General features: G+C 39.8%; 1 protein-coding gene and 1 long non-coding RNA gene across 7 annotated transcripts in view; one reads left to right on the top strand and one right to left on the bottom strand.

Annotated features, from left to right (window-relative positions):
- LOC143147700 (uncharacterized) overlaps nucleotides 1-9872 on the top strand; it is a 46406-nt gene extending 36534 nt beyond the window's left edge. Inside the window, exon 2 of the long non-coding RNA XR_012992326.1 lies at nucleotides 9533-9872. This is a non-coding gene — a long non-coding RNA (uncharacterized LOC143147700). The remainder of the gene's footprint in view (nucleotides 1-9532) is intronic.
- The window catches only part of Fas2 (neural cell adhesion molecule fasciclin 2), a 233999-nt gene that overhangs the window by 39349 nt on the left and 172720 nt on the right, over nucleotides 1-21930 (bottom strand). For 5 of the 6 annotated variants that reach the window (XR_012992319.1, XM_076313143.1, XM_076313177.1 and 2 more), the window contains exons 1-2: nucleotides 6098-6209; nucleotides 293-458 (exon numbers count right to left, since the gene is read on the bottom strand). Coding sequence is in view for 5 of the 6 variants with exons in the window: in XM_076313143.1 (XP_076169258.1) it covers nucleotides 293-458; nucleotides 6098-6188 (257 nt within the window). In the remaining variant the exon portion in view is untranslated. Of the gene's footprint in view, nucleotides 1-292; nucleotides 459-6097; nucleotides 6210-21930 lie in introns of those variants that run through there. The other variant, XM_076313167.1, reaches the window with a different exon arrangement.

Genomic DNA, 21930 nt, shown 5'->3' with positions numbered 1-21930 from the left:
TACCTAGAACAATACTACGAAAGCTAAAGAGATTTTTCTATTCCAAAGTTAACATTCCTAGCTAGTATCTACGCCAATGCGTGCTCATCGCTTCAATTTACTCTTTTTCCACGCCTTTGGTTCGCGACTTGGTCGTGTTGATCGTATACGCGATTGTCTCGGCCAATAACGAAAATTCGTGTAATTCGAGGCGGGTACGATCAATCCGATTCGTTGGCAACTCAAGATCTCTGCACAGTACCACATAGTCGGTTAAACGATCAACCCGTGGCCGTCGATCCTCGCTACTCACTTGAGGGACTCGATCACATGATTCTGCGGATCGAGCCATTGCATGTCGCTGATGAGCTTCGTGTCGTCGACCTTTGGCTTGCACGTCAGGATGGTGCTGCGCCCGATTGACTTGGTCTGGATCTCACCGCTGGGCAAGATCTCCAAGGAAGCTTCGTTCGCGTAAGCTGCAAGCAAGAATACCCCGTGAGACGTGACCGATCGTTACATTGACACGAAACGGATCGTTAGAGGTCGAGGGGGGATCGGTGGTTAAAGAGGAGGTGCTCGAAGGGCGAAAAGGAGAAACGATTCAGGGACGCGGTCACTTTAATCGAGCGTGGAGTAATTGCACGTAATTCCGTAATAACGTAAGCGATTACCTTCCAAGCGTTCCATGGGAAACAGTGTCCCGTGATTTTTCACGAACACCTTAAACGCACATCTGAACTTACACGAACGACGTCCCATATCCGGACGACGATTATCAGCGCTGACGTTCTATCCCTCGGGGTGATTTCGATGCGCGCACATTTAACGCGTCACGAGCTAACGCGCGTTTCGAGGTCGAGAACTGCTCGGTTCAGAAAGAGATTGTCGACGACAGACGTGGAGAGGGATCGGTGTACTTCGTGCGTGTGCATACGTGGATATCAATACGAGCAGAATCTCAATCTTAAAGCGTTTCTTCGCGAGACTGTATACACTCAACGGACGTATATAATACACGTTTCGTTAAAAATGGGAAGATTGTGTGTTTACAGTGTAGAAAATCCAGAAGTACAATAATGGGCGCCAAGGATGACGAAGGCGATTTGCCGGATGAATCTTTACGGAATGGAGAATCTCTGGTAAATCTGCCAGGTTTCGAATCTGCTTTGTAATCTTTTTTTTTTTTTTTTATTTTTAAAAGTACTCGCAGAGAGTTCGAGTCTGTGAGATTTCGAATCTGCTTTGTACTTTTTTTTTATTTTTGAAAGTACTCGTAGAGAGTTCGAGTCTGTTGTGAGATTTCGAATCTGCTTTGTACTTTTTTTTTTATTTTTGAAAGTAATCGTAGAGAGTTCGAGTTTGTTAAGTTTAGTTTCAAGGTATGTTTAAAGTACTGGGTGCATTGAGAGGACTTGGGAAAATACAGGAGCGTCCAGTTGTATTTGTAGCTTTGATTATTGATGGCGAGGACGGGTCGAAAAGGACCCGAGATGTTTCGATAGAACGTAGAGAGATTGGAAAAAAAACCCGATGAGATTTAATTTTTTTGCCGCAGATGCAGTGCTTCGAATGAAGCCAGTATTATATCCGAACACTGTATCTCAATTTTGCTCGAGAAGATACCGGTGTATTAGGTGCCGGTTACAAAACAATTCCAAGAAACCGCATCCTGATCTCTTTATCACCGAACTCGTTTAATGACGCGATACAGGATGAGTTATCGCAAGGTATCATTAAGACATAAACATCGTATTACCACGAAGCGGCCACGAAGCCAGTAATCGCTGTTTACCCTTCAATCACATTTTTAAGACCGATATACTTTGTGTTTAAACCGAAGTGCAAAGATAAAAATAAACACTGCTCGCGATAAAACGAGAATTTCTCGTATCTGGGAAATGATGCAATCGGACGTGAAAGAAGTGTAGAACTGGTGCTCTGAAATTCCTAGCGATTTGGTTTTTATAGTAACCGTGCGTATAAAGAAGAGGGAAGAAATTTTTAATCGGACAAAATGAGAGAAACAAAACTTACGCGATAGTTAATAACAAGTAGAATGAGTAACACTAAGAGAAAAGTCAAAATTTCAGACGTCACTTGTGGCGTAAAATCTGACGAAAGATTAGAAAATATTGGTTGTTCGGGAAATATTCAACGCGTGAAATATATGTGTAATTGTATTAGGTTGTTCGGAAAGTCATTTCGTTCTCCAAAATGGAGAATATATAATTTAAGAAAATTTAAAGAAAACTAAACGACTTTCGTTCTCCAAAATGGAGAATATCTAATTTAAGAAAATTTAAAGAAAACTAAACGACTTTCGTCCTCCAAAATGGAGAATATATAATTTAAGAAAATTTAAAGAAAACTAAATGGACTTTCGTTCTCCAAAATGGAGAATATATAATTTAAGAAAATTTAAAGAAAACTAAATGGACTTTCGTTCTCCAAAATGGAGAATATATAATTTAAGAAAATTTAAAAAAAACTAAATGACTTTCCGAACAGCTCAATAATTTACTTCGAAGCGTTCCGTAACAAAGAACGAAACGCTCGAGTCTGCATAATCGTTGAATAATCGCGCGAGGAAATCGTTTCCGATTCGCGAACCGATTCCAAGAGATCATAGTGCACGCATCGTGATTTCAGCTCCAGTTAGGCGTCGAAACAATACAACGAACACGCACGAAGTTTCACAGATCGAGCACCACCGATAAGGAAACGATCCGTGTCCAGAGTTAATTCGTAGATCCGATAAGACCGAATCCGATCAAAATTCGTCGCCAGCGCGTTCGCGACACGGTTCATTTACTTTAAAATGAACGCTGGCCCGCTCGTGACAGTTTCTCAGCGCGGAATCAGTTTACGATTCGGGTGCTCGTTACGATGGAGGACGACGCCTATAAATTCTCAACGAGCCATTAACGTCTCGCTACGCGGAGAGCAAAGTGTCAAAACACCAGAAATCATTCGGCTATCGCGTACCCGGTGAGTCTGCAGAAACTAAAAGTGCCATTTATCAGATAAAACACGTCTCAGGGACTCCTGGAGACGAGCAATTTTATGCTCTCGCTCGATAATGATCCGGTTACGTTTCTCGTGGTGCTGACGATGTTAACGTTCGCGAAACGTTGCAACAGTTTTCTAAAGGACGACAATGTACACTCGAGGATGAACCCTGTGACAGTTTCGAGCTGAAGAGTTCTATCTGTGAAAGTAAGGACGACACGAGGAGACACGAGGGTTAGAAAAACGATTTTAGAGCGTGTACTTTACGTTACACGCTATTCTGCGCGTACAATGTACAGTACGCGAGTGAAGAGATTGCATCTGGAGTTACGAGTAGGTTCTCTTCGTTTAGAGATCATTTCTCAGGTGTAAAAAGGATGTACCTAAATCTAATATGAGTCTGAGATAGTCTCTGAACGAGTAATACTCGCTATAAATTTAAATGCCATCTTTTTATAATTTTAAGAATTAAGAATTAAGAATTTTCTTGTATGTAGAAAAATAAAATTGAAAAGTATGTCACGTGTTGAAAAATGTCACCCTAATAATCGAAAGGTAAGACATGTACGAATGATACGGTAGTCAATGTGTTTAAATATATATGGAACGAAATTTGTCGATTTGTCTAACCTCTGGGTACTGGGTAGATTCAACTGAACCTACAAAGATGAGCAATTGGTACATATCCTTACGGACGAAATTAGTAAACGTAGATTCCGAGATACACAGCCCCTTTAAGTTCACACCTGTTCAATTTACACCAGTGCGCGTTGAAGTGGCTACGAGTTGGCTCGTTGACGATCTCGTGAGAGCTACGAGTGCAAAGGATTAAAGGTGGCAGAGCGATTCTCAAAGATGACTGCGGCCAGCCTGATGCAGCTATTTACGAATGAAAACACTCACTCGATCCCTTCAAGCTTTCACAGAGATATAAAGAAACTCTTGCATAATTCCTGGGAAGAGTATACCGCAGTGAAGAAAGATTGGATTACTGGTAGATAAAAACTTATTAATAGTAAGACAGATTTATTAACAGAGCAGTCGAGCCTCGCAATCTACGTATGTATTTTTCTTTTGTACTGTACTATTATTTTTCTTTTATGCGATTTTATTATTGTCCCGATTATCAAGGGTTCGCGAGACAAACTTTTGATTGTCCATTAGTAAATATAGAGCGAAACGTCATTGTGGTAACAGAAACGGAACGTTTCTTAGATTTATGAAATCAAACACTTTGTGCGCACCGAGCCAAGATGAATGTTCTTTATTTTCCTTTGTCCAAATAGAGCCACAGCACACGGTGCGTTTATTAGTTCAAACGTTCCGACCGTATGGTCTTGGTCCTCTTCGGGCATTCATTTTTCTTGGAAATAAAACTACCAAAAACTGGGTTCGTGAAAGAAACTTATACCACGCATCGAATACTATTGTGTATTCTTTTACATTTTTCTAATACGATTAACACAAGTACTCTCTCTTTTTTTTATCGTAACTATTTTTTTTTTTTTTTTGGTATTATTCGTACCAAAGAGTCGTAGTATTAAAATATTTCTGAAGAAATTAAAAGAAGTGTTCTGATCGCATTCCCCTAAAATTTATCTAAACTTTACCATCGAACTTCTTTATTCACTATGAATGATCGTTGCTCTTAACGAATTCGATACGCTCAAGAAACTACCAATGGCAATTAAAAATGTATACAACAAACTAACGAAGTAGAACGAAGTATTCCAATTGCATTTTCCTAAAATTTATCGGGCTTCCAAAGATTTATCTAAACTTCACTCCCGAATTTCTCTATTGCCTATCACAGATCGTTGCTCTTAACGAATTCCATACACTCGATAAATTACCAATAGCAATTCAAAGTGTATACAACAAACTAACGAAATAAAAAGTATTCTAATCGCATTTTCCTAAAATCTATCGAGCTCCCAAAGATTTATCTAAACTCCATTCTCGAATTTCTCTATTCTCTATCAAAGATCGTTGCTCTTAACGAACTCGATATACTTGATAAACTACCAACGACAATTAAAAATGTATGCAACAAACTAACTAAGTTCTGATCGCATTTCCCTAAAATTTATTGAGCTCCAAAGATCTATCCAAACTTTATCCTGGAACTTTCTATTCTCTACCAAAGATAGTTGCTTTTAACGAATTCAATATACTTGATAAACTACCAACGACAATTAAAAATGTATGCAACAAACTAACGAAGTAAAAGGAAGTATTTTAATCGCCTTTCCCTAAAATTTATCGAGCTCTCAAAGATTTACCCAAACTTCACCCCGGAACTACTCTATTCTCTACGAAAGATCGTTGCTCTTAACGAATTCGATACGCTCAATAAACTACCAACGACAATTAAAAATGTATGCAACAAACTAACGAAGTTCCGATCGCATTTTCCTAAAATTTATCGAGCTCCCAAAGATTTACCCGAACTTCTCTATTCTCTATGAAAGATCGTTGCTCTTAACGAATCGATTCATTCAGTAAATTACCAATGGTAATTGAAAATGTATGCAACAAAATTCTGATCGCATTTCCCTAAAATTTATCGAGCTCCCCAAGATCTACCCAAACTTTATCCTCGAACTCTTTATTCTCTACCAAAGATAATTGCTTTTAACGAATTCGATGTACTTGATAAACTACCAACGACGATTAAAAATGTACGCAAAAAACTAACAAAGTTCCGATCGCATTTCCCTGAAATTTATCGAGCTCCCGAAGACGTACCCAAACCCCAGCCCCGAACTTCTCTATTCTCTGCCAAGGATCGTTGGGCTCTTAACGAAAGCGAGTCGACCGAAAGGTTAGAATTTCTAAAACAAGAACGATCGTTCCGAACTTCTCGGAAGTTCGCAATCGTACACGGAGAACGGGGAGCTGCTGCGGCTTTGCGGGAGGAGCGGAAACGCGAAGCTACCCTTTAAACCGTGACATGCAGCGGTTACCAGGCGTAGAGATCTACGATCGTTGCTCGTTGAATCGCGGACCGTGGAACAAGGAGTGGGGGGGGGGGCGTGGCGAGGGGCGCGGGAGAGGTAGAGGGGGTAGAGCACGAGCAGCTTCCTCGTCGTTGTAAGCTTCTTACCCGGAGGACCGATGGCGCGGGGCGGCGGTGTTGCCCTGAGCACGTAGATGCACAGCACCGAAATGCAGATCGACGTCTCGGCGGCGCTCATCCTCGGCGTCGCCGCGGCAGATGCCACGAGTGCTTTTACGGCGACATACGCGCGTCAACTATGACGCCGGGAATGCGCCCGGTTATGCCGCCGTGACACGCAACGAGCGTGCGGCCCGCTCGCCCCCCACCGGCACGCACAACAGGAAGCCAGAATTAAGCTAATTAATCGTGACGAGCAAAAGTACGGAATTGCCCTAACTAGGAAACGTTACGGGCGAACGACTCCGCGATGCCAACCCCGGTTTCTAGGGGGAGAGACAATAACTGTTTGTTCCAGGAGGATCTTGTTGTTTGCCTCCCGGCGTAATCGCGGTTTCACGTTTCTCGGTGAATATTGTTCCCTTGGATCTTTCGTCTTTGGATGTTTCTTAACCTTACCGGTAATAATGGAGAAATGTATAATTTTTAAATTTGATAGCTACCTTTTCGTGTCTTTTACGCCTTTAGACAGCCAAGGGAAAATAACAGTTTGATATTCGAAGCTGTGCGATGTTGTGTACGTTTAGTTGCATTCTAAAGGGATTGTTCAATGAACGCGTAATTACCGTTTAGAAGGGTATAATTTTTAAATTTTATATTTATTTTTCCGTGTCTTTTACGCCTTTAGCCAGAGGAAAATAACAGTTTGATATTCGAAGCTACGCGATGTTGTATATGTTTAGCTGCTTTCTGAAAGGATTGTTCAATGAACGCGTAATTACCGTTTAACAATTACAATGCGACGAATTGATTATCAAAGAGCTCGATACAACGCGAGAATAATTAGGTGTGTCGATACGATACACAGAGTCCTCTTTGTAACAAATGTTGTCACACGTTTATGTTACACGTTTTATCGTTAATAGTAATCTCGCGTGAAAAAATATTTCCACCTTTCTTCGTGCTGCTTCCAGGCAGAATATTTATTTAACAAGTTTCTACCTTGTTTCGAGTAATCCTCGGTGAAAAATTATTCGCGAAGTAACAAAAAATACGAGTTAATCGAACGATCGAGTACTCGATCTGCAACTGTAATGTACTTGCAACTGTTGCATCGGGAACGGTTGATTCTAAACCATTGATTTGATTCACAAACGCTCGTTCTAAAACATCAAGAGGGTAGGAATTGTTAACTTTCCATTTGTTTCGTACTCTGGTTCACGGTGATCCGAAGATTAAGAAAACGTACCTTTCGTAGAAATATATTTCGCAATTTGTACACGATGCGATAATCTCCGGTCTGACGCGACTGAATCCACAATGTAATACATCGTCATCGTATTCGGAAACAATGTCTCGGGATTTCCGTATAAGCAGATTATGATGTGCTTACAGGCTTACGTGTACTTAGGTAGAAGGCCATTTTGTGCACTCGACGCAAAGGTAAGTAGACGCGAGTTGCTCATTATCTAAAATGATGTTTGCTGGATCAGCCAGACTAAGGAGTCTAGCAAAGCCCGGATGAAACGCCAATTTACTTTTGCAAACCCTTTTACAGGGAACTTCGAATCACCAATTACTCACACGCTTAATTGGACCCAGAACTGTACCCTCGAGTACTGGAGAATGCTCATCGTATAATTCCTATTAACTTTCTATTCGTTCTCGAAAGGTATTGATTTCTCGTGACCAAATAACCGGTCGATCTAAACTAAACTACAGATCCCAACAGTGAGTCTCTCAATCGCCACCGTCGATAAAAATGAAGATTCTATCGTCTCTCATCGATAATCGAGAACATCGATTCCGCACAATGGATGTTCTCACCCTTCCACAGTGACCAGCCACATTTTATTCGCCCAATCTCCACCAGATCCACCGAACAATGTCTCGATAATAACCGATGATAACAACGATAACAACCGATCGCGTTCGAAAGCCCTAACAACGCGATATTCCGGAACTCTCGACCGGAAACTTTCTCAATCGCGAGATAACGGAACAACCATAACGACCGTTCCGAAAGTTCGAACGATTATTGCCGTGCTCTGTTCACCGAACGTCTGTGCCACCCTCTGGATCTTTATTAGTCATATCCGTGGTATCGCGGGGATGACTGTTGGAAAATCTTCAATTCGTCCGTCCCCCTGTCCCTCTGCGTCATGCGTTCTCGAACCCTCTGGCGCGAAGCGAACCGGAAATGATGAATTCGCGAGCCTTATCGCGAGCGACGCTGAGGAGCGTTGTTTCTCGAGTTCAACAAATAAGCTGTCCCGGTGCAAGACATTTCTCGGGGTCGTAATCCTCTCCCGATTGCTGAACTTCTTATCGCGAAACGAGAAGGGTGTACCCCCAGACCGTGAGAGACCGAAAATTGGACTTTCCGTTCGAATTCTCCTAACCATGGACGTACTCTGAATTACGTACCGTCTGGTACGCTCGTTAACTTCCCGACTACGTCAGTTTCTCCCGTTAAGCGCATCTTCGTTCGAGCAACGCGACGTACCAAGTCGATTTTTATCGCCACGATTGCCACGAGTTGCACGCTTGCTTCGAAACCAATTCGACGCCTACCTGGAATTTTTATTCCTCGATTGGTAAACGCAACAACGCGCCTTGGTTTCGAAGATTCTTGGGTGAGCGCCATCGCGGTCTTCTCGGTCTTTTAACGGGAGGATTAAGAGACTTTCTTGGGTACTTTTGGGTACTTTTGGGTACTTCGTGGCTCGATCCTACGGGGAAAATGATCCTCATTCTTTGGCTGTGAGTAGTTGAGTAGTTGCCCGGTCTCGTCTGACTGAAGATACTTTCGGAACGTGGGGACTTATCGTTCATGGTTGGAGCGTAGGGGTAGTTATTATTGGGTTGTTTGGGATGTTATTTCGTTTTCCAAAATGGAGAATATGTAATTTAATAGAATGTTTGTAGACTCTGAAAAAATCGTGTTTCATTTTTACCAAAAAAACAAAAGAAATTACTTTCCGAACAACCCGATAAATTTGTGTTTTTTTTTACATAGGTACAGAGGAATTAATGTACGAATTTCTGAAACTAATATCGATGTATCTAGTTGTTAGATCTGTTTTTTTTAAATAGGTACACATGAATTAATGTACGAATTTCTGAAACTAATATCGATCTATTCTCACGCTTTTACGAGATTGAAGGTACCTTTGGAAAGTTTAGAGAACTATTGTTCACGGTTGGAGTGTAGGGGTAGTTATTAAATCTGTTTTTTTAAATAGGTACAGAGGAATTATTGTACGAATTTCTGAAACTAATATCGATCTATTCTCACGCTTTTACGAGATTGAAGGTACCTTTGGAAAGTTTAGAGAACTATTGTTTATAGTGGGAGTGTAGGGGTAGTTATTAGATCTGTTTTTTTAAATAGTTACAGAGGAATTATTGTACGAATTTCAGAAACCAATATCGATCTATTCGCGTGTTTTCACGAGATTGAAGGAACCTTTGGAACGTCGAGAACTATTGTTCATGGTTGGAGCGTGGGGATAATTATCGTTCGGTCTTCCTTGTGAAATTTGGTACACACGAGAAGCAGTGCACGAGAGGAATTAATGTAGAATTCTTGAAAATAATACGCGACGGTGCACGATACTGTGATAATAATCGTGTTCATAGTTGAGGAAGAAGAAACGTCTGGACAATGGAACTGGAAACTCGAGACCTTAGCAGTGACGTTTTCCCACCGAAGAACAGTTCCTATTCTGATGTTCCAGACCCCCATTTTTCGCATGTTGGTTGTAAGATAATGCGTTTTAATAAAAATTTATTAAAATTGAAGGAAATCGGTTTTATTTACTTTTCCACGTTTCCCTTTCTCTTTTCAAGCAACCTTAATTTACCTATCCTTGTTTTTCCTGAAGAAGTTCTTCATAATTTGGTCAATTATTGTGATTTGCAAATTTGACACAATTGAAGTATTCTCGTGGATGGCTAGTCGCAGTCTCGTAGTTCTTAAGTATCAGATTCTATTGTTTAGAATACTTGTTCAGGAATATCGAAACTATAAACAATTACGATTTTTTTCTCGAGCAATAAAGATTGTTTCGTGTGCTACCAATGGCAACACTGCACGCTCTGTAAGGGAAATGATCGACATAAATAAAATAAACTTTTATTACAAAGTATTCTCAGGAGTAAGAAGCTGATCTAAATACACAATACGTAAAGTTTTAAAAATTCACGAAGAACACCTTCGACTACGATATTTCATAAAAGTAACATTACCAGTTCTTTGCCACGATAAATGTCACGTTCAAAACCGTGGAGAGTATTTTTCGATTCGATGAGTGTTCCTGAATTAATTGCAGAAAGACAATTTCAAACAGCGATGCGATTCATTCATCACCGTTTTTACAATAGTGTCTCGCATACTGGTCGACAATCGGTACCGCCGATGTATCAACATGCGAAGCACGGGTAGAGAATTTTTTGTCGCGAAACGATCGAACTCGAATTGACTTCACTCGAGGAGGACGATGAATGAAATACAATGAGACGAAAGTGGAGATAACTCCTGATCGTGAATCCGAGCGAACAATTCGATCAATAACCGAGGTATTGCTGTATTTCCAGTGACAGAAACGCGAGCAATACTTTTCGATTCTTGGGGAAGTGACTCCGATTGGAATTATTAAAAAAAAAAAAAAAAAAAAAAAAAAGAAAGGAGATCTCTTTGCTGAAGTCACCCTTACGAATCGACACAGGCCAGAGGGTTGCTTGCAAATGCATTTATTCTGTTACACACAGCAGAGAGGGGTGCCATACTTTTCAATACTTGGCCAAACCACTCCAATTCGAATTATTAAAAAAAAAACAACCTCTCTGTTGAACTCACCCTTACAAATTGACACAGACTAGAGGGTTGCTTGCAAATGTATCCCTCTCGTGTGCACCTCGTCCCGGGAGTAGTTTAGGTTTCAAGTTCAGTATCTCTCCGATACTTCCCTAACAAGGCTGGTCGGACTCGTCTCGATTCGTCCTTCGACGATTAACCGTTTCCATACTAACTGTGACTATAGTCACCCACCACCATGCTCTCGATGTATTCTACTATAATCATTTATCGTCGTACACTCGGTAACTATAGTTTCTCGTTAAAATTTTCCATCGATTCGCAATTTTATTCAAACGACTGTTCGAACATATGAATATTAATATTTTAAATATCGGGTTATTTGGAAAGTCATTTCGTTTTTTTTTTTGTTTTGGTGAAAATGAAACACGATTTTTGTAGAGTGTATAAACATTTTATTAAATTATACATTCTCCATTTTGAAAAACGAAATCACTTTTCAAACAATACAATATGTTTTAAAGCTTTTACGATAAAAAGAATATACTTGTCAATATTTACACACATCTTTTTCATTCATAATTGCTCGAACACGTCTCTGCATGTTTTTCATATTTTTTCGACAGTTTATACTTTTAGCTCGTGATGCCAAATCGATGTAACTTGATCAATTAATATTTACTGCATATGGATACAAAGAGTGATTTATATATATATTTTTTTCCATTGTAAAAGCTTTTAAATAGTTGTGGAATGATTTTTACATTTTTACAATACAATTTTTCAAAACCATAATATCGTTTCAAAGAACACTTTCGACACCATTCATAACCAACCTTCGAACATATAGTTTCAAAGTGTTCTTAATAATTCGATCAACCATTGGGTTGTTCGGTAACTAATTCCGTTTTTTTTGTTGAAAATGAAACACAATTTTTGTAAAGTGTACAAACATTTGATTAAATTATACATTCTCCATTTTGGAAAACGAAATCACTTTCCGAACAACCAATATATTTTAAAGCTTTTACAATAAAAAAACTATACTTGTCAATATTTACTCACGACATCTTTTTCATTTATGGATACAAAGGGTGATTCATATATATATTAAATTACATATTCTCCATTTTGGAAAACTAAACGACTTGCATAACAACCCAACATATCTTCCCAGTCAGACTTGTTAAATTTGTTGTTCAACAACATTGAATATTTTTCTACGCCCACAAGTGTACCTAAACACTCCACGCAATGCAGTACATTCACGATCAAGTCAATCGTATCGAAAAGGTGAACTCTTCGTCGGTTATTCCGTCGACGGTTTCCGCGCGTTCTGCATTACGAACCGGAAGTTGGTTACACTTGGTCGAGGAATTTTCGTTGGCGCGCACCACCTTCTCCGGGTCGCGGTACGGTGTTGCGGGAGCGACGAGGCCGTCTCGCTGTGTCGTTCCATTAAATTAATTGCCGCATTACAATTTCAGCCGCGAGTGTTTCACCGCCGCGTAATGGCCGCCCGGTCGGAGCACGCGGCGCGCGGCGTGTCCCACGGCGGCGGCGGCGGCCGGTTAAACGCGCGCGGGGCTGTAAACCGAGAACGATATTTTTTATAGCGTTTCATTTGACACAGTTTCAATTTTCGCGACACGAGCGATTACGTCAACGCGCAGCCCAGCCTGCGTCACACGGCGACCACCCGGATGGACAAATGGTCGCGTTCTGGGGAACGCGGGCGGGGTACGGGATGTTGCGAAACACGTACGGGCCAAGTACTATTTATCAAAACGAATGGGGAAAGTCTTCATAAACCGTGTTGATACTGGAAGTATCACTTTTTCCGGGCTGGATTTACGCCGGGGTGGAATCGATGGAACACAACGGTGTAACTTTTCACTCGTTGGTTCTACGAAAGAATGTTTCATTGATATTCTCTTGCGCGATTTTATATTTTAATTCTAGGTGAGAACGTATGTTATATTTTACGAGGAATCTTACACGAATGTGTAATAATAATTTTTTTTCTTGTATTCTACGAGACAGTTAGAAATATTGTAAATAGTTTTCGAGTTTTATTGTTGATCAAAAGGTTTGATTTTTAATATTTCATTTTTTATTATACGCACATGGCCAATATGTGAATTGTCTTGTGTATGTATTATTGAGAGTCTCTTGGTAGAAGAATATCTTTGACGAATGTGTAATAATAATTTTTTTTCTTGTATTCTACGAGACAGTTACAAATATTGTAAATAGTTTTCGAGTAGTGTTTTATTGTTGATCAGAAGGTTTGATTTTTAATATTTCATTTTTTATTGTACACACATGTCCAATATGTGGATTATCTTACATATGTATTATTGAGAGTCTCTTGATAGAAGAATATCTTTGAAAGAATTTTACACGAATGTGTAACAATAATTTTTTTTCTTGTATTTTACGAGAAAGTTACAAATATTGTAAATAGTCTTCGAGTAGTGTTTTATTGTTGATCAAAAGGTTTGATTTTTAATATTTCATTTTTTATTAGACACACATGTCCAATATGTAGTTTATCTTGCGTATGTTTTATTGAGAGTCTCTTGATAGAAGAATATCTTTGACGAATGTGTAACAATAATTTTTTTTTCTTGTATTCTACGAGAAAGTTACAAATATTGTAAATAGTCTTCGAGTAGTGTTTTATTGTTGATCAAAAAGTTCGATTTTTAATATTTCATTTTTTATTATACACACATATCCAACATGTGGATTACGTATGTATTATTGAAAGTCTCTTGCATATTTTTATTACAAATAAATTGTTTTATTTAATTTCTATTATTTTTATTATATCGTCTAAAGTGTGATTATTTTACACCTTTGTTTACCGAAGAGGTTCGTATAATAATACTTGGTACACAGATTAAAATGAATTCCAAGACTTAAAATAGACTGTTGCGGTTAGAGGTTGAATTTTTTATCCGCTGATATCGAGCCGTCCTTGCACTTTTTTTAACGACACTGTATACTCTTCGTAATAATGCGTACCATCTGATAATTGTTCCGAGTTAGAAATACTAAATAATAATTCGTTGAATCTTAACCTTACGCGTTACTTTTTTCGACTCGTGTTCACACATTTGTATATATATATATATATTTTTCTCTCCCTCGTTAGAGCGAGTAAAGTCGTTAAATGGAAACAAATAGAGGGAAAATAACGAAATTACAGAGAGAAAACATTATAAGAGCACCAGTTCTTCTTACCTTCGTTACTTCTCATAATTGAGGTTAGGTTTTAAAACAGCATTTTAACTGCACCTAGTTACTTTGTACTTTTCTCTTTTTTTTTTTTTTTTTTTTTTTTTAATACGCGTTTAAGTCGGTGTTTCTTTCCGTCGCAAATTGTGTGCAACAAAGACGCAAAAGAACTAAAAAAGTTAATCGTTTTAATAGCCTCGCAGTAATCATAATTTAACTTATTCGAGCAGAATGGGAACTCTCGTTAGAAACATGCTACGAACGAAATCATTTACTCGGAAAATTACATAATAAAACGAGAGCAAACTTTTTTATTCTCTGCAACTGTTTCTAATAACTGTTCTAAAATATCAGCGCCCCGAGAATTGTTCCCAAACAAAAGTATCTCCCGTAAAAGTACCACAAGAACAAATATCCTCTCGAAGGAAAAAATGAAAAATAAATGAAAAAGATAAAAATTCTCTTTTTTTCTAAATTAACGCTATTCGATCCACGAGCAAACCTTCTAAACATGTTCGATAAAAAAAACCCTTCGAGTGTACGAAAATTTGGAATTGTCATAATATGAGACGTTTTTCAATCTATAGAGGCAATAAACTGTCTACAAAGTAACAACTTCCAAATCGAAGTGTTAGAATTCTCAAGGTGGAATAGAAGTGTTAGAATTCTCAAGGTGGAATAGAAGTGTTAGAATTCTCAAGGTGGAATATAAGTGTTAGAATTCTCAAGGTGGAATATAAGTGTTAGAATTCTCAAGGTGGAATAGAAGTGTTAGAATTCTCAAGGTGGAATAGAAGTGTTGGAATTCTCAAGGTGGAATAGAAGTGTTGGAATTCTCAAGGTGGAATAGAAGTGTTGGAATTCTCAAGGTGGAATAGAAGTGTTGGAATTCTCAAGGTGGAATAGAAGTGTTGGAATTCTCAAGGTGGAATAGAAGTGTTGGAATTCTCAAGGTGGAATAGAAGTGTTGGAATTCTCAAGGTGGAATAGAAGTGTTAGAATTCTCAAAGTGTATTAGAAGCTTTAGAATCCTCAAGCGTTAAATTTCTCAATCTCACTCACCTGCAAAATTTAAAAAAAAAAAACCAAAATCGCTCGCCACTGTTACAAACAACGCACAACGAGGGTTGCGCGATTTAGAGAACAACATCGTCCCCGAGACATCCTAATTAACGACTACATCCCAGAAAACGTGATCCGTCCGTTGCGTCTTCGACCGTATAAGAAAATCCGCGTTCTCATCGCGAAGACCATTAGGACTTCATACGAAACTCGTTCAGCGGAAATCGTCGAAAAGGAGCATCGATTCAAGCCGAACGAAGGTGGTTGGAGGGATGGGGGGGGGGGGGGGGCTTGGAATCAATCGAGGGGTACCCGAGGATCCACTCGAACGTATTCTATAATCGTTTTACAAATTCGACCGATTCATCGGACCAGTCGGCCCCAGATCCCCACTCTGATTCACAATGCCTCGCGAGTTTCGGTGGTATCCCCTCCCTCTGCGTCGAAATTCGCAAATTCATGGTTTCCGCGGCGGGGTGGGGGGCACGGAGCTGCACGTGGCCTCGTCCAGCGACGAAACATTTTTCTCCGGGGGTCTGCGCGAAGAAATCCGGTAATTGGCCCGGGGGCTTCATCAGGCTGTGCCTTCGACCGTTCCGAGGGTAAAGAAGATGGCTTTCGCGCATCGCTGTCGGTGAATCAAGAGGGTGAGAGGGTGAAAGGAACAGAGAGGGGTAGAGACAGAGAGAAGGTAAAAGAAATAGGACTTGAAGAGAGGTGGAGAAGGTTGGGAAAGAGAGAGACACCAGGGTAGATTAAGACGGGCGGACGGAGAAAGAGAGAGACGCGTACTGGAGTAGATTAAGATAAAAAGAAAGAGACACAGGTACAGGGTAACTTAAGGCTGAGAGACACAGAGAGAGGGATAGGTTTACTGGTGTAAGTTGAGACAGCAGAGAGAGAGATGCACGTATGTTAGTGTAACTTAAGATAGAGAGCAGAAGAGAGAAAGAGATATACACGTTTACTAGTGTAACTTAAGATAGAGAGGAGAAGAAACAGAGAGATACACAGTAGTTAGATTAAGAAGGAGAGAGCACATATTAATGTAGGTTAAGACGGAACAGAGAGAAAGAGAGATACACACGTACTAATGTAGGTTAAGACAGAACAGAGAAAAATATATATACACGTACCGATGTAGGTTAAGACAGAGAGTAGACGAGATACACACGTATTAAAGTATAGGTTAAGATAGGGAATAGAAAGAGAAAAATACGGACATAGTAGTGTAGGTTAACAGAGCTATATACAGGTACTGATGTAGGTTAAGACAGAGAGTAGAAGAGATACACACGTATTAAAGTATAGGTTAAGATAGGGAGCAGACAGAGAAAAATACGAACATAGTAGTGTAGGTTAAGAGAGAGAAAGAGAGAGATACTCACATACTAATATAGGTTAAGACAGAGAGCAGAGAAAGAGAGATGCACACGCACCAGTGTCGGTTAAGAAAGAAGAGTACTAGTGTACCGTAAGCAGAGAGCAGAAGAGATACACACACACTAGTGTAGCTTAAGCAGAGAGCGGAAGAGGGATACGCACACAGCAGTGTGGGTTAAGACAGAGAGCAGAAAGAGAGAAAGACGAAAGGGTGGGCTGAGACAGAGATACACCCTCTCAGGACATCTTATTTACGTTAGTTAGGGTTTGTTGGCACAGCCACCCGAGGGGCTATTCAATGGATCTCCCGTCGCCGTCCCCCTCTCTATTCCCCGATGCATACGTATACATTCGAAGCTACGTCTCAAGGTTCGGGGGACGACGTTACCTTCATACCCCACGGGCGTACCGTATACACACACCCCTTGGGACCACCCTGTCACTCTCTCTCTCTTTTCTAGGCCCGTGTACAAAGTCCTCGTTCCCGTGCAGTCCACCCGGTTACTTACGCGTCACCCGGTGTAGGTATACGCGTTCGCGGCGGGGTGCACGGTGATGAAGTGGGGGAATAGAACCGGGTAAACTCGGCGACATGTCACTCGAGCTGGAAGAATTCGATCTGGTAGGGTCGGGAAACAGAGGGGTGTGCTAGCCTCGTAAGGACGCAACGGAGAGGGTTGGAGAGAGGATTTGATCAAATTCCGATATCGAATTGGCCGGGTAAGGGTGAAAAACGAGAACCGCCCACGGTGGGTATGGGTGGGGGGCTTACGAAATTTTCGGATGTAGCTACTTGACAAACTTCTAGCCACCCCTATTTACAACGCCACACACCCTCGCTACACGGTTTGGTAAACTTTGCACGTTGCTCCTCGACGCGATTGTTAGTTTTGATTTCTCGTAACGGAGGTGGTGTACACGTAGACGGGGACAACGGATCGTGGAAATGTATTATACTATCGCGAAAAGTTCGTTGGAGAAACACGAGATCGTGACGGTCGAGGGGGTGGGGGAGGGACACCGTGAAACGGGAGACTCTTGAAATCCAAAATTGGACTCGTCCCGGACCCGATCGGGAATTTCGTTCTCGGTGGTAGAGTCACGAATGAAATTATCCACGGCGTTGCGCAGTTCACGGTTTTATCGACAGCTTCGTTGTTTCGTTCGTCGAATACGGTACGTTCGAGTGTTTCGTATCGGTCGGTTCGATTTCGAATTGAACGCGAAAATGTTTCTTTCGCTTCTACGTATCGTTAGTACGCGGCGGTCTTTTATTTCACGGTCGAGGGCGACCGGTGTTTCGATTCGATGAGGAAATTTTTTCGTTTTTAATTTTTTTATTCGATACTATCCGATCGACGTCAGATCCTCGTTAGAAATAATTGGATACAGGGCTCGTGGTTACCGTGTAATAGGAAAAACGAAACATTGGGATCGAACGCGGCCAATATTGGGGTAAACGAATTGAAAATTTTACGAAGTCTAGTGCAAAATTTTGTTAATACGTATTAATATTATTGGTCAATTTTTATGAAAAAAAAACAATTTTTCTTCGTTCATTTTGCTTGACGCGATACAAGGGAAGGAAAATACAATTTTCGGATTTTTCCGAATAGATTGTTATAATTAATTGTAAATATTGAGGGGATTTTATGCAACTTTTCGATCAACTATTTCGATCATACTATTTCATATATATTTGATACATTATTTGTATCACGTGTATTGTAAAATTGTAAATTTTAATTATAGTAAGTTTTACGATTTTCAAAAAATATTTATCCAGGAAAAAAAAATTGAAGAACAGCGAAGAAATGTTTTTACGTGTTGAAATTAAGATTGAGTTATTATGTACACAATTTCGTATTGTCGATTCGTTTGCAAATTAGCTTTAATCGGTGTTTATTAGATAGTAATTTCCATTAGATCTGTATACACCAAGAGTACGACAAATTTAATCGCCGATGTAATGAAAACGGACACGCGTCGAGTGACTGAAGTTAACTTTAATGGGAGTACTATCTGAAATATCGACAAACTGTCTTCGCGTTATCGAACAATCTCGCCACTTTAACACGCCATCGTTGAAACACCAGGGGATGATTAAAGTAAGGATCGAAGAGCTTCTAAACAATCACCAAGTTTTCCAAAAATTCGGTGTCTTCTCGTTTTGAAATTCAAGAACATGATGTACTGCACGATATTTATAATTCTCACGTTGCTTGGCTGCATACAATGTTAACACATCGGTTAAAGTGTCACAAATTGAGTCAGAAGACTAATTAACATGGGAATTGGTAAACTTCCGAGTAAGAACTTCATGGTTTTCGAATTCGAATATTTTATACGGTACTCAAATATTTGATTAGTAATATTCGAATACGATAAAATGAACTATATGAATAGAATTCTTTTTTAAACTTTATTTTAATTTCTATAGTAGATTATTCACTTTCATGAAAAAGGAGTAGTATTTTTACATTGTTCCTCTGTTAGCAAGTTCTTTTTGTAGCAACTGACAGTATTTGAATTATAATATTCGGATACTTAAATATTCTAATAATTATAATTCGAACACGCGAATAGTTGAATACTCAAATATTCTAATGACGATAATTCGAACACTCAAATATTCTAATGACGATAATTCGAACACTCAAATATTCTAATGACGATAATTCGAACACTCAAATATTCAAATTCTCAAATAGTTGAATATTCAAGTAGTGGAATATTCAAGTAGTCGAGTATTCAAGTAGGCAAATATTCAAATATTCTAATAACGATAATTCGAACACTCAAATATTTGAATACTCTAATAGTCAAATACTCTTATAACGATAATTCGAATACTCAAATATTTGAATACTCTAATAGTCGAATACTCTAATAGTCGAATACTCTAATAGTCGAATACTCTAACAGTCGAATACTCTAACAGTCGAATACTCTAACAGTCGAATACTCTAACAGTCGAATACTCTAACAGTCGAATACTCTAACAGTCGAATACTCTAACAGTCGAATACTCTAACAGTCGAATACTCGAATAGTCGAATACTCGAATAGTCGAATACCCCAATAGTCGAATGCCCGAATAGTCGAATACTCTACTCTAGCAATGATACACGTACACTCGAATACTCCACGAATGATATTCAACCATCCAAACCCCCCGATAATAGTACCCAAACGTTCAAACATTCTCCTAAATACAACCGAACAAGTACTCGAATAATCGACCGCGGTTCGAGTACTTACAATACTCACTGAATATTCCAATACTAATTCCAATACTCCCTATTGCTCTAACATTCTCCGTGGAAAATAAAGTACGATCGTTCTATCGGCGTTGCACGGGACACAAAAGCCTCGCAAATCGCGGGAAGCGTGTCCCCCGTAATCGAGTCTTCTCGCTCCCCACCCTTCGGCATTTAAATCGATCGCACGGAAGAAAGGAAGCGAACGACGGGATGCATCGGTCAGCGGCGTTCTTTTATCGGGGGGGGACAAAGGAATCGGCGGTCGGTGGATTGGATCCGTAACCGATACGTCGACGGGAAAAGACGTCGTTCTGGTGGTGATGGTGGGGGGACAGGGTCGGCAGAGTGGGGGTAGCGCTGGACCCGTCGCTCCGTTGTCCCGAAAGTTTCTCGATTAAGTCGTGGACCGAAGTACGCTCGGGGATCGTTCCGTTCTAATCTTGTCGACAAACTCTCGCGATTAAGTAGCTCGATATAACGTGGCAGGATAATGAAGTGGTCGAAGGGTTTCTCGCTGCGGCCGTTCAGTAAACCGAAATTACATACACCAATAAACGGGGCGAGGGGGGGTATAGGTGGGATGATTTCGGTGGCGGTCTGCGTGAAACTTCTAACAGCGGGCACACGAGAACGCGGTTATCCGCTACCGAACGCTTCGTCGGCTCTGGAAAGGTGTTCCGTTATCAATACCAATTAACCCCTTCAGGACTGTTGCAGTACATGCACGATATACCGTGGCTACATGCGAGGGTGGGTTTCGAAACAGCACGTGGGCTGCATCTGGCGCTCCCTGCCCGTTTGATTTCCCTATACCTTGTCTATCGCTGTACACGAACTGTTTATACGTGCACAATACGTGGCTAGTTTGTTTAATAAAGACTGTGGATAAATAAACGAGCGAATAATACACATATCGGATCGGTCGAGAGTGTATTTTTTCTTGTCGTTTCAACAAGCTGCGTCCAGTGTGTTGTATTTATTCTTCGGACGGATTCGATTGTTATGGTTAATCGTAGATTGGGAAAAATAAATTCTTTCGCTGCGCGATGGTTCTTTGTAATTAACGAATCTTTGGTAATGTAATTCTTGGATTGGAAATGAAAAGATGTATTTATTATATTTATTATATTTATTATATTTAATCGTATAAATATTTTCATTCCACTAGGTATAGTAATAATTGTGATAGTTGGAATAAATTATTTTAAGCTTCCAAATGTTTTTCTTTAGTTTTCATTAATAACAAAATGAAAGTTGGTACAAATTTAAGAATTAAGACACAGACTTCTGGTTGTTCAAAAAATTACTGTTCATACAAGAGAATCACACTAGAGATTGTCCATCCGTAGAATATAAAATTGTTGTAATTTTATAATACATATACGGTACATTCTTTCATAGAGAAACGTATTACTTTAATTACCATAAGTGATACATTTGTCTGACTTATATTTCCATCGTATTGGAAAATGGAACCATTCGTTTTCAGTTATTTATCTCCGCACATTTAGCTACCAAGCAATTGTAACGAACGAGGTGGCGAAGTGGGTTGCGAAAGAAGACCAAAAACTAAATTTGCACTGTCGACGGTTCAGAATAACGAGGAGTTCTGAAAAATGGCTACGCCAAGTTTCTTTTTACCGGAAAGTTTACACAGACGGGTTTTTGGCTACGCGTTTAGGTAGAAATGAAGAAGCCACGAAGCGAAAGGATGAACGGAAGTCACTCCCGTGTGAATTGTTAGCACGTGGCTCGTTCCGAAGCCACCAAAAACGAGCAATTTTCGCCGCAAGGCTTCCGCCTAAACCGGCTCTTTGAAGTGCCTTTAAAATAGTAGGTCTCTATGTATAAATGAAAAGCTGCCCACGTGAGATCACGTCCGAGGTAGGTAATTTTTAATAGCTCCATGAGGGGAACATAACGTCATTGGAATTTTCAATAAGAAAATTTAGTAAAAATACTCGACGAATTGTACGAAAAAGATCGATGAGAAATATTTCACACAATTTGTACAAAAAATAGATTATGGGAAAAGATTGACGAAAAATATT

This window comes from Ptiloglossa arizonensis, chromosome 1 (genome assembly GCF_051014685.1).
Source record: "Ptiloglossa arizonensis isolate GNS036 chromosome 1, iyPtiAriz1_principal, whole genome shotgun sequence".
Taxonomy (NCBI): Eukaryota; Metazoa; Arthropoda; class Insecta; order Hymenoptera; family Colletidae; genus Ptiloglossa; species Ptiloglossa arizonensis.
Note: the sequence above shows the minus strand (reverse complement) of the source record. Positions and strands in the feature narration are given on the sequence as shown.